This window comes from Gallinula chloropus, assembly GCF_964237585.1.
Source record: "Gallinula chloropus genome assembly, chromosome: 4".
In the NCBI taxonomy this organism is placed as follows: Eukaryota; Metazoa; Chordata; class Aves; order Gruiformes; family Rallidae; genus Gallinula; species Gallinula chloropus.
The window spans coordinates 88163017-88176421 of NC_140088.1; the positions used below are offsets into that span (position 1 = coordinate 88163017).

A 13405-nucleotide genomic window follows, 5' to 3' on the forward strand; every position below is an offset into this window, starting at 1 on the left:
GTAACAGGCTGTCCCTGGCCCTTGCCTGGTGCGGAGCCCCTGCTGGAATGAAGACCACGTCTCCGAGGAACTGTACAATAGCCCAGCCCTGAACTCCGTACTCCTGGTGCAGCCGTTTCCGCAGCGCCCGGTCCAGGTACCAGCTCTGGTCGTGAATGGGATCGTGATCCACAGGGTTTTCTTGACCTTGTTCTTCGGCAACCTGGCAAGGGACAAGGGAAATGGTATTAGGATATACTGGTCTTACTGGAGAGCCACAAAGTATCGGTGATATTCCACGTGCACACACAGGTTTGGGTAGGAGTTACAGTTGTTCCTTCACTACAGCTTTGTGTTTTCTCAGTCCCTCTGGCTTCACAGGCACCCTGTGAGTGCAGATGTAGGAAACACAAGGAAACCCAGGTCCCAGCAAAGAGCAGCAGAAGCGTTGTGACTTGTGTGTTCACTGCAGGCACCTGTCACACACAGTGGGGTCAATACTCCTGCACTACTACAGCCTGTAACTGGAATTCAGGGGGTGTCTGCCCTGAGGCTGGCACTGGTCAGTGTGCTCACTGAGCAAACAGGATGCTGACTGCATTTCCAGGAGATATGGGGCTGGGGGACACTACAAGCACTTTGGAAGAGAAAGTAGAAAGCTTTGGGGAGAGAATGTCCCCAAGAAGTTCCAGGATAAATCCAATTTGCTGTGACAATCATTTACACCTGGGACTACAGCCCCAAAACTCACTGGGGAGGAGACAAACAGCTGCTGAGAGCCTCAGCTGCAGGTGAGTATGCCATGAGGGACAGGAAAAGGTGTGAGAGAGATGTGAAAACTCAAAATGCCAACCCTTAGCAAGCCCAGTGTCACATTTATCTTTGTTAATACTAAACAGATCTGCTGCAGCCTCTCTGAGCTTCCACCCAAGACAGTAGTCAGGCTGACAAGGCCAACAGTTGTTAGATCACCTCATTAAGCCTTTTAAACATCAATTTAGTTCTTTCCACTTTTAGAGCACCAAAGTAGTTCCAGAATTAGAACCACCAAGAAACTCTGGAGCACGTGCTGTGAATTTAAACACTGAAACAAGCCCTTTTGGATGTAGTATCACATCTCTACTAAACCTTTAACTCCCATCACTCAAAATAAATTGTGCTTTTTCCTTAATCCAAACCTCATAACAGTATGGGGGGAAAATAAGATAGGAAAAGGGAGAACAAGGAAGAACTTGATGTACCACATATTTCTCTTGACATTTCCAAGAATCTCTCACATGCATGCTTGTGAGAAGGCTCTAGTTTAAGATTAAACTGTGCTTTTGCTTAAATCTAAACCAGCTGGACATTTTGTTCATTACATGACACTGTTACTCATGCTGTGAGAAGTGTATCTGCATACAGGCTCCCTTCAAGCTCCAACTCACTATGCTCCTCAGGTCCTACAAGATTCATGGCACATGGGAAGTTGTATCTTGGATACAGCTCTAGTGCATTCGCTTCACAGAATCATAGAATGATTAGGACTGGAAAGGACCTTAAGGATCATCTAGTTCCAGCTGGGGTAGAAAGGAGGAGAAGAGTCCAAGGATGTGCCTTTGCCAGCCCAGACAGACAGAAGATGGGTTTTTAAGGTACCCCAGCTTACCTTCTTGAGGAATTCCCGGATCTTCTCTGTGTCCTTAGCAGCGTAGATGTGCCACAGAGCCCCCGGCTTCTCCCGACTCTCCGTAAAACGCTTAATCGTCAGCTCGTCAGAATCACCATCCTGTATGGTTTTAAGCACTTCTGTTGAGGGTGAACACAGCAGTTACACCAAAGGACTCCACCTCAAGCCACAGAAATAACCCCCCAGCACACAGGAAAGACTTTACCTTCTTCTTGGTCAGCCTGGCCTTTGGGGATACCCACGTAAACCATAACGTTAGCGGCATCAGACACATCTAAGTGGAGGTTTGTTGTGCCGTATTTTCGATCCTCTGGTGTTATTAAGCCTGGGAAAAGAAAAAAAGGTAAGAAAGAAGAGTAGCAGGTACATTAGTAAGACAAAAATAGACCTTATTCCCCTGTCAGTGGCACAATCTGAAAAGTTAAAGCTTTCTGGTCTTTCATCACAGGACCCTGGCCCATCTTGTTTGTGTCTTCCCAAGTTCACAGGCTGACACACGGATCTGTACCCACACCAGCCTGTGTGTTGTATAAAAACCACGTCTAAGTCCTACACAAGGTTTCTACAGCACTTTAACCCCCTCACCATTCTCAGAAACAGTCTTTTTCCCCTGTAAAGGCAGCTGAACAGTATTTACTAGCCACAAACTCTTTAACATGCCATGACCACAGTTTTAAAAGGCTTTGAAGTGACAGCAGATTAACTAGCCACAGAGAGAACTGCTCAAGAGGAGATTAAAAACTGGTACAGCCCCAAAAGGAGAAATAACAGAAGTAATACAGCCAGAAGTAGCAAAACAACAAATATGTGACTTATTGAGATCATACAATGCTCTGCACATCATTAATACCTGTAAAGTGAGCCAAAATCAGGCTTTGAAATCAATGGGGTTAATCAAATTGTCTATCACAGCAAGGATTAATTTCATTTACAGTAAATTTTAATTGGCACATGTGGTCATTATGACCTTTAAAGTGAAAGCTTCCTTACCATAGGCATTGTACATCTTGGGGCCCAAGTCTGGACGTACAAAGTAGTTGGGCAGTCGAGAGGCGAGGTTGAGCTTGCCGCCTCTCCTAGTGTACTCTGGCAACGGAATATTCTTCATCAAGTCATCAAACCTGAAGTAATACAGCAAATTTTAATGGTAGGAACTGATAAAAAACCCTGCCAACTAAGAGATTACAACAACTTTCTCCAGTCAAGAAACTATACTCCTTCCCCCAGTTGGTTTTACTTATGAAAGTAAAGCAAGCAAGTCACAGAGTATAGCAGGTGAACAGGTTTAGCTTCTCTGGAGTAATGCTACTCCCTCATGTAATTACCTCAACTAACAGAGTAAGTGAGAATATTAAAACATTTGGCCAAAAAAAAGCTTCACCTGAAATTTAGATTTCAGAGTGACTCAGGTTTTCAGGAAGTTGCCTAAGTTTAACCAATCATTAGCAATTTTTAGGTTCTCTATTTACTTGACAATAAATACAATGAGCTACATAAAAATTTATCATTAAACTTGCTCAGCATTTCCAGCCACGTTGGGAGTTTCTGAGAAACAAACTGGTTCCCATGTGACCCACTGCTGCTCCAAGCTGAAGTGGGTGTCAGAGCCCTAGGGAATTCCTATATCCCATTATTTAGGTGCCACACAAGTGGCAAACAGCTGCTTTGTCCACTCATACCGAGAAGGCATCATATCTCTGAAGTCTTCTCCTGGAGGCCAGTCCTTAAGCTTCAACACCATTGGCTCTCCTTCTTCTGTTCTCAGGCGACCTGTTGTCAAACATTAACAAGTCTTAGCTTTTCATGGCTCAAAAGCCAAAGAAACAAGACAAAGAAATCCTTATCTTAGTTTAAAGTCACGTTCATTGCACACTATTCACGTGGAACTACAGACATCCAGGTTCACCCGACACCACAGTTGGGCATTACTGCTGTGACCAACGTGTTAGGACAGGAGAGTTCAGATGGGACAAGCAGCCTTCACCAGCTCCCCTCCCCAAGCACTTCCTACAGTTCAGCTCAGGCATCTGTTTTGTGTTGGAGGCCAGAGCAGCTGAAGGCAAAGCCAAAGCTTTTCAAAGATCAGCTGATAGAAAAGAAAGGTGTGAGCCTTCCAGCTCCCACTCTTCTTGCCCCAAGTCCTGAATTCCATTAATTTACATCACACAAGCAGATGAAGTAGAACTCCAGATGCCATGGCAAGTATTAATTCTCCTGGAAAAGGTTTGCACCTAGAAGTGAAAACAATGCAAAACCTCATGTTCATCTCCCCAAACCCATTTTTATACAAAATAACTTCTGTTCCTTAGTAACAAAAAAGGCACCTGCAAATTAAACCTCAGAACTCAATTACCTGGTGAGCACCAATGCTCCACAAAGTATGTTTCACACAACCTGGCAAAGAAGCTGACAGGTGGCCCTGCTTGCTAAGAGGATCCCAAACTTTCTCAGAATGCTTCTCCAAAAGACTACAGGCAGCCAAACATGCTCCTGAAGGAGAGTCCTCCCCAGTGCACCCATCCCACAAGCATACATGCTGATACTACATCACAAACAGTGTCCAGGATGAAAAGAAAGCCTGGAACATCTTTTATGCTGCTTGAGGCTGCTTAAGGATAATAAATTTGTTCTACAGAAAGATTATTGCTGCTGAGTGTTTTACCTATCAGAACAAAAATTCACACAACTTACATGAAATATCTTCAAATCCATCCCAGAAATCCCCCACTGTAGCTCCAGTGATGATTTCATTAGTCCTGCAGTTAACCAGATCTACTTCCTGTTGGCCAAATTCCTTCCTAAAGGACTCTGGTCGCCAGAGGTCTGCATTTAGTTTGTGATGCACTCCTGACACCATCACAGGCTGTGAGGAAGAACAATAATATATTGTGAAGAACCATTAAACACCCAAATAAGAACCATTAAACACCCAAATTCTATTCCCAAACAGAGTGAGGTAATACAAAAAAAAATGTACCAAACACCTGAACGTGGGTATTTTGCCAATACCACTTTCCAAGAGAGATGCCCAGCCTGCCTTCCCAGAACCATGCCATGCATTCAATCATTCTCTCAAGCTATGAGGCAGTATTTTTACAGAGCCCTAAGTTCAGCAGTGTGTTTGAAAACTGATTTCAGGCAGTAAAAACATAGATGTGTTTAAGGATCTAAGGGTGTTGGCTTCGTGCATCTGCTGAGGGCTGAGTGCTGCTTATCAGGGAAGTTTGTACCAGCACTCTGACCACAGGGCTGAGCACCCCAAAGGAATATGGAGAAAGCAGGAGAACTGAAGTACCTGTCCCTGCTTCCAGCACTCCCTGAAGACATTCCAGTTACTTTCATTGTTGGGATCTTGCAGGCACAGCAGGCGGTTGTCGCACAGCCAGTAGTGAGGTGTGTCAAAGCCCATTATCGTAGGCTTTATAGTCAGTCCTTGAGGTTTCTTAGGCAAGTCTGTAATGGCTCTGTTTTGCACCAGAGAGGCAAAAATGTCATCAAGGATTTTGGGTGTACTCTTCAGTCCATTGTCTGTCTGATTTAAAAAGAAAAAAAAAACACCCAGAAGAAATTAAAACCAACAAAAAGAAGCCTGTGCACTCCCCTGCTGCCTTTTCTTTAAGGTGGTAGCTGCCACTTGCACCGTGTTTTCTCATGCAGAGAAACAAAAGCCTCCACAGCTTCACTGTCTAGAAACTCACCATCAGTAAATGCCATTTCTGGCATGAGAAGTTCTGCTCTGATTTACTAATCAGCAGTGCTGCAGAAAACTATGAAATGCAGCACTGCACAGGACTTCCTTTCTATCAGAGAACAGAAATGCAGCTTCATCAAGGAATTCCTGGGAATTTCATGGTGCCAGTGTTCTACCCCACCATTTTAAAGCTGTGTCTGTGAGAGCAAACAAAGCCCAGGAACCTCTGAAGTGAACCAGTCTGCAGACAAGGTATGGGAAAGATAAGACAGTCACCCCCACAGAATGTTTCTCACATTTTTCCTCCCAGCTGTAAGTTTCTTGATGCTGATTTTCTTAATCTAATGGACATGCCAATTAACACGGCTGCCAGACACGAGCCTCAGTGCATTCATCTGCTTTAGGACTTGGCTGTCAATCCTTCACCAAGCAAGACTTGCTGCTAGCATAGAATTACAGGCTAGTCTGGGTTGGAAGAGACCCCAAGGATCACAGAGCTCCAACCCCCTGCCACAGGCAGGGACACCAACCTCCAGGCCTGGAGCTACACAAGGTTGCCCAGGGACCCAGCCAACCTGGCCTTGAACACCCCCAGGGACGGGGCACCCACCCCCTCTCTGGGCAGCCCCTTCCAGCCCCTCACCACTCTCTCTGGAAAAAACTTCCCCCTAATATCTAATTTAACCCTTCCCTCCTTTAGCTTTAATCCATCCCCCTTGTCCTGCCATTATCTACCCTTTGACCAAGCTGATTCCCCTCCTGTTCCTCTGCTCCCTTCAGGGACTGGGAGGCTGCAATGAGGTCCCCCCACAGCCTTCTCTTCTCCAGGCTGACCCAGCCCAGCTCCCTCAGCCTCTCTCCATAGGGGAGCTGCTCCAGCCCTCTGATCATCTCCATGGCTCCTCTGACCCCTCTCCAACAGTCCCACATCTTCCTTGTCCTGGGGCCCCAGCTCTGGACACTGGACTCCAGCTGGGGCCTCCCGAGGGCAGAGTAGAATCATGAAGCTACCACACTAGACAGCATTAGCAAGGTCACTGCAACACAGACACTCAATTAAATCCTTTTCCCAAATGAAGACAGAATTTTACCTCTGGCAAATGCCTGTGGTAGCTGTCACAGGTTTAGAAGAGTAGTCTAAGCCTGCCAAAGACCTGTAAAACAAAGCTGTCCATGTACCTTTCCTCCTGAGGAGTTCAACAGGTTCCGCAAGAAGCCGGTGTTGTTGTTGCTCACGGGTGTCAGTATTGCACTGTTGAAGGTCTGCAGGGCTGCAGCTGGCTTGGCTAAACTGGGGAGTGTCTGAAGGGGTTTGTTTTCGTTCTTTGAAATAGGTATGAGGAGTTTCTCTGAAATTAAGAAGAGAACACATCTAGGAATGAACCAGGAGAAGTATATGCTTTGGATTTTCAGAGCAGAAGACATTCCATATGCACGTGTGTATGTATGTACACACATAGATATCCCTCCCCTCTCAACACATGCAGGTAAAAATTCATTTTGCTTAACTTGCTTCAATGCCCCAAAGCTTTCAACATCACACATTGTAAAAGAAACACCTTCTCAAACTGAATTTCCAAGAACACCTGCATCCAGGGGATATAAACCCAGCTTTAACCCTGCTGGTTTGACTCCAAGGCATTGCCACAGACCAGTTTTGCAGTGCAGGCACTGAACACTCATCACAGGGGGCAGATCCCTTATTCTCAAGGCAAGATGTTGCTGGCTCTGATCAATGTTCTTCTGACCAACAGCCACAAAGGGTTTACATGTCACTGGTTCTGCACATACCTTTGTTTTCTTTATTCACATTTCCACTTGTTAGATTTGATAGCCAACTTAATGATGGAGAAGTATTTCCTGAAGCAGTCTGTTTACTTCCAATGGCTGACTTAAGAGGAGGATCGTGTGCAGCCACCTGCGGGCTCAGGACAAAACTGTTTTGCTGAAGGCTGGTCCTCTCTCCAGGTACTGAGTTCTGAAGAAACACAAGTGAGAACTTGATGAGACACAAGCACACTCTACTCAGAAAGGGGAAGCAAGCATTCCTCGTGTCCAAATCCATTCTTTCACCAAAAATACGGTTTGGCCCTTCAAAAATCTGCCTGATCTCCACAAGAGGTCAGCACTGCATCTCTGTGTCACCCAGAGACTGCGATCCAGCAGGATTCAGCATCTCCTGACTTTAAGAGCAGGCAACAAAATCCTTCCTGCCCCTCAAGACCAGCACAGAAAGCTGAGTTTCCCAGATGTGTTTTCTGAGACTGCTCTGGGAACCAAATATTCTCACAGTTCTAGTGAAAGCTGATGTTCAGATAAGCAGATCCTGACCCCACCAGTGCAGTACCTAATTTTACAGAAAGAGAAGTGTAGATAAATTTCAGTGCAGCTGTTTGTCCATGGTGACAGAGGAAATCTGGAGAAACAGTCATAGTTAACTTTTGAATCACATAACCACATTCCTTCCTTTTAACACCACAGAGTATTTTTCACCTCTTCTATCAATTACCAATACCAAAATCAAGTTCATTCTGCTCTAAAATATCTTTACAAATAAAGCATACAGCAAAATTAGAATGACATAATTAAGCTGGCATCTTGCAAGATGCTGCAAAACCAGGCCATTAACATGTGCTCTATTTTCAGAAGTAAGAAAATACTACATCCATTTATAAATAAATACATGGTAAGATTTTGCTTGGTTGGTTTTTAATACAACAAGCAGCAAACCTTCTACCAGGATTCCCAGAGAAATCAATGCTTCTCCATACTGCTCTAGCCCTCAGTTTTCTTTGCCTTTAGTCCTTTTATGAATTCCAGTCCTTTTCCCACCCTGCTTATTCCTTCAGATGCTGCATGTATTACATCTTGTATTACATCTTGTATTACATTTGGACCCAATGATCTCTCAAGGTGCCTTCCAACCCCTACAATTCTGTGATTCTGTGATCTCCAGGACCCAAGGGACAGCCTACACTTCACAACCATTCCCACTAGTCTCTTCTTATGACTGTTCTCTTAAGGTTTCTCTCAGTCTAACCCTATTTTTACTCTAGAAAATCCTCACTGAGCATTTTTTAATGATAGGTCACTTACTGAGGGATCAGCTTGTCAAAGGGAACCAGTCAGATTTTTCCCAAAACTCAAAAAAGCAAGTCCTGAACCAGAAAGATGAATACTGAATACAAGTTCTGAACAAAACCCTACAGAGCAGGGCTGTCAGTAGTGGTCAAGATCAGCATAGCTATGACATCAATTACCAATGACTTAAAATACAGGTAGGAGGCTGAGGTAAATGTATACTACACAGACATAGTGTGAGACAGTAGCAATACCTGTTTTGATTCATCCTTCAGAGTTGGCTTTGACAGTGCCTTGAACTGCTTATTTGCACAGGGACAATTTGCCTTTATTCCCCATTTCGTTCTTACAGAGTGAACAATATCACCAACATCATAAAGAGCTGCAGGAAGAGAGTGTAATTAGTGAGCTCACACATAATTAGAGCATCCAGCATGCAGTAAGACTTTTTAAGCAATAGTATGCAAACACAGTTCATCACTGAACAAGAAGTTTTGCTACTTCTTTGTAAATGTCAAAGACAGTAAAATACTAAGTACACTGGCTGTCCCACACTTTGGAGTATAAATACTAAGCTTTTACTAACTTTAGGACTAAAACAAACCTCTCAATACAATGCAAACATACAAAAGACAGAAAAAGCCTACAACCTTTTCTTCATCCCGATGAAATAATTGAAATACCTTTTCCAGGAATTATTTGGGTAGGCATGAGATTCTCTGGTTCATGTACCTGCCCCTTCACACATTTGAACCAGGAGAAAGTATCAGAGTCATCATCTGTAAAAGAAAGCCATGACATTTGTTTTACTAGCACACCTTTTCTCCTCTGAACAAGCTTTTTTAAGATCACTGACACAGCAAAACATGGGTGGAATGGCTTATTGTCTTTTAGCTTAAGGTGATCATTGACTCCCAAGTTCAGAAGAGAGGGTTTTTTTTTTCCTTTCTCCTTTGCCTGTCACTGTTGTCAGTGTCCTCACCTTCATGGAAGCTTTTCTTCTTCATCCTGTAGCAATCCACGCAGACGCCGAAGCCGCACTTGGAGCAGACCCAGTGCAGGTTGAAGATGGTGGTGTCGCAGACGTCGCACATCTCTCGCACGCCGCGGACCGCGCGCTTCCAGGCCACCTGTCCTGGGGCAACCAACACAGGCCAGAGGGTTAAAGGGAACAGAAGATGTGCCTGGGGAATGTAACTACATTAAAGTACCTTAGTGATTTAGCAACTCAGGTTTTCTTCTTGGAGCTCCACAACAAAGCCTGTGCTGTCACAGATTCAGAAGAGCAGGTCTAAGCCACCAAAACTACTTCACTCTCTCCTGTGCAGCACCAACTGCATCTCTCATTCCTTGTGAGCTGGCACACTGCTGATGTTCTCCTAAGGGGAAATCCCACAACTACCCTCAAAAGAATAATTAAATTACTGCTGGCAAGGTAAGCTTAGTACCTAGCTCACCACAACCAGCTTGGCTATTCAATAGCATAGCAGGCAAGTAGTTGTCATAGAATCCCAGACTGGTCTGGGTTGGAAGGGACCCCAAGGATCACAGAGCTCCAACCCCCCTGCCACAGGCAGGGACACCAACCTCCAGGCCTGGAGCTACACAAGGTTGCCCAGGGCCCCAGCCAACCTGGCCTTGAACACCCCCAGGGACGGGGCACCCACCCCCTCTCTGGGCAGCCTGTTCCAGCCCCTCACCACTCTCTCTGGAAAGAACTTTCCCCTAAGATCTGATTTAACCCTTCCCTCCTTTAGCTTTAATCCATTTTCTTCCTTTTGGTGGATTTTCTATATGTTTATGGCTGTGTATCAGACCACCTCAGGATGGAGAGTTGTTGTTCTCTCAGGAACTGACCACTGTGCACCCATTCTACTCCACCATTCCTTCCTCCAAGTCACTTCTTCAGTTCATGCAAAGTATCCCAAACACTGACTGTATCTTCCCCAAAATTACAAGCTCTTCCAGAACCTCATTACATACAGCTTATTTTTGCTTGATCTTCATTTCATTATGTCACCACCTTAGAAAAAACTAGACTAGACAGAACGCACACATCTGCCTCCTCCTACCTCCTTCCACACTTGTAACGTCTCTGAAACTTTTCTGCCCACAATGTTTCTTAATTCTGAAAGCAAGTTATGAGAGACCATGTCCTAATGCATGCTAAAAAAGAAAAATCATACCAGGATGCAAGACATCTGTTGCTTTCTTCTGTATAATGCCCATTAACTATGTAGGGAACAGAACTAGAATAGCTTGGCACAATTTGTTCTCAAGTAGGAGGCAAGATTGTCAGACTATTTGCTTCAAAATTTTTTCCAGGAGACAGAGGTCTAAATATCACCACCTCCTTTCTTCTCTGCCTCTTAAAAACAAGCACTATATTTATCATTTTCTAGGCCAATCCTCTAACTTTTCCAAAACAGGATGAAGAATTGTTTTCTGCATGTTGTCCCTTTTGTTTCCTCCCTGTAGTTTGATCCCACCTCCTCTTTCAGCAGGTCTCCTGTGGGCACTTGGTGGCCAAGGAGCAACGTGACCTAACAAGCTGTTCTTTCTGCACTGATTAATCTTTTACTACATGGGAATAGTTGCATTTGTGCTTTCCTACTAACCCTTTAAGGAACTCCTCCCAAATAATTCTCTCCCTTGCACGTTTGTGTTGAGGCTCCACATACCAGTCTGGTAACTGGTGAGAGGGAAAGGCTGACCCTGAACCATACTGGGCAGTGCAAAAATATTCAAAATTAATTTTACCCTAAAAAGTTGTATCTGAAAAAAGTATTTTGACATTTTTGGACAAGGTCAGTTTGTAAAAGACAGACATTTTATTAAGAGGTGTCATTTCAGCTGACTTCTGTGTAGAAAAGTTTACCATAACTTCAAGTCATGGTAACAGAAGAATCTACCTTGTCCTGTGCCAACTGAGTAAGCAACTCTTTCACTCAACTGTTCAAAGATGAATCAGTATCTAGAGTGCAAATTACTTCCTTCCCACACAGGGCAATAATTCCAGAGCAATAAAGAGTCAAAGAGGAATTTAATGACATTTTGTTCCTTTCAAACCAAACTCCAGACCTCACATGTCACTGGGTTTTAAGCAGAGGATGTTTCTGGGAGCTATGCTAACACACCTCCCCATTGTTTCATTACTTCTACACCAAATTTCACCCTCCTGCAGGTGTTTCAGTATTCCTCTGTACCTTTCACTCTCTCTAGCTATTGATACTGTGGCTCCACAGGCCTGTATACATTTGAGTTCAAGCAAAGAGCAGAGCTTGCAGATCCCAAGTGGCCCAGGGTAAGACCACACACAGCAAGTATTTCAGAAATACCTCAAGTTCTCCCTCCCCTTTTGAAGGGCACACAAAGCCTGTTCAGTTTTGGTTGGTTGTTTTTCTTCTATTCAAAACTTTGGAGTGACTGGTAAACTGATACAACCTTCATACAACATCAATATCACACCCAAATGCAGAGGAACCTTCATACAACATCAATATCACACCCAAATGCAGAGGACACTGGGTAGACTGTTTTCTAAGCCATGCTACATCTCAGTCAGGTAGTTACAATCCAAAAACCAAACAGTTTTGAGAGTCACACTATTCAGAGAAGAGATTATGTAACAAGCTTCACAGCCTTCCCCAGCTGTATGCTCATGTTTGCTTCAAAAAGCTTCCAATGGGGACAAAACCCTGTGTTGGCAGATGCAAGGTTTGCCCTGCCTGCACTCTGCAGTCAGTCACCCCATGAATAGCACCTTCTCTGGTCTATTCCTAGCAGGGCTGAACATAAAAATCACTCAAAACAGCACTACTGGAAAAATTCAGATAGAGAAAAAGAAAAAAACAACTACTTTTTAACTGATTTGACAGGCAGCATTAGGTTCATTATGCAAGAACAACAGAAAAGGACCAAAGCAATCTAACAGAACCTGCAATCAAAATGAAAGCTTTATTTACACACTAAGAATAGGTTGTTGTCAGCTGCCTGTTAAGTTTTTTTTTACCCTTTGTTTCATAACAGAATTACACTCTCTGAAACAGGAAAAGTAATTTGATAAGCTGAGAAAAGTCTTCTGACATGAAGGGTAGAGTTACTTTTCCCTTTCCTGGCTCCTGTGAGCAGAGTTACCAACACTGGATAACACTGAGTCTTAACAATTACCTCTCTGCCAAGAGAGGGAAACACTTAAATCTTCTATGACCTTTCCAACTGCATGCAATGTATTTTCACACAGATCAGGAGTCTAAAGTTTCACATAAAGCAATAAAATATGTCTTATTTTAATACAAGTTGATCTTACTGTGTGGCTCAATCGTTGACATGACTTCCTTTTCAGATATCACTAGCTGACAGAAGTGATCTCCAATGTTGGCTAGGATATACTTTGCTGTGTCAAGATCTAGACCCACAACATTTTTTGATAAAGGCAGCCATAAACTAATAGCCTCAGGGTCATATTTATTTGGAGTTAAGAAGCCTTCCTCACGCAATATTCCATGCTTATTGAACTGCAACCTGTGGAAAGGGGGAGAAAAACAACCCATCAACTCACATGTTTGGTTAGTTTGCATTCATTCCAGTGAGTGAAAGCTTGAGTTGTAAACATGGATACTGCACATCAAGGAGTTTAACACTCAGTGGTTGCAACAGACACAGGGAAACATACTTGTCATTAAGCATGCTTAATGTACTTAAAAATCCACTAGGTTGGCTGTTTGAGGGTTTTTAATACCAAGGTAGATTTCCAAAATATTCATAGAAAAGCAAGTGAAGTTAACATTTTTTAAAATTCATTAGCACTAGGGATCACATCAGGAGGAGGTAACAGTAATAATTTAATCTAGAACTACATACAACTCATAAGAAACATTAGAACATCTTAACATATTGTATTTCAGTAACAATTTGGAAGTAGGTGCCCAAAAAATCCATTGAAATTTGAGTAAGATATTCTTGAGTCATTCTGAGTAGGTAGA

At 43.6% G+C, this 13405-nt stretch overlaps 1 protein-coding gene across 1 annotated transcript in view; it reads right to left on the minus strand.

The window, feature by feature from the left end:
• KDM3A (lysine demethylase 3A) overlaps positions 1-13405 on the minus strand; it is a gene marked incomplete at its 5' end in the record, with an annotated part of 32131 nt that overhangs the window by 1446 nt on the left and 17280 nt on the right. The window contains 13 exons of the mRNA XM_084262859.1: positions 26-202; positions 1628-1767; positions 1854-1973; positions 2639-2769; positions 3328-3418; positions 4340-4511; positions 4944-5180; positions 6519-6688; positions 7131-7317; positions 8675-8802; positions 9104-9199; positions 9403-9555; positions 12730-12944. Coding sequence (XP_084118985.1) covers positions 26-202; positions 1628-1767; positions 1854-1973; positions 2639-2769; positions 3328-3418; positions 4340-4511; positions 4944-5180; positions 6519-6688; positions 7131-7317; positions 8675-8802; positions 9104-9199; positions 9403-9555; positions 12730-12944 — 2017 coding nt within the window. The remainder of the gene's footprint in view (positions 1-25; positions 203-1627; positions 1768-1853; positions 1974-2638; positions 2770-3327; positions 3419-4339; positions 4512-4943; positions 5181-6518; positions 6689-7130; positions 7318-8674; positions 8803-9103; positions 9200-9402; positions 9556-12729; positions 12945-13405) is intronic.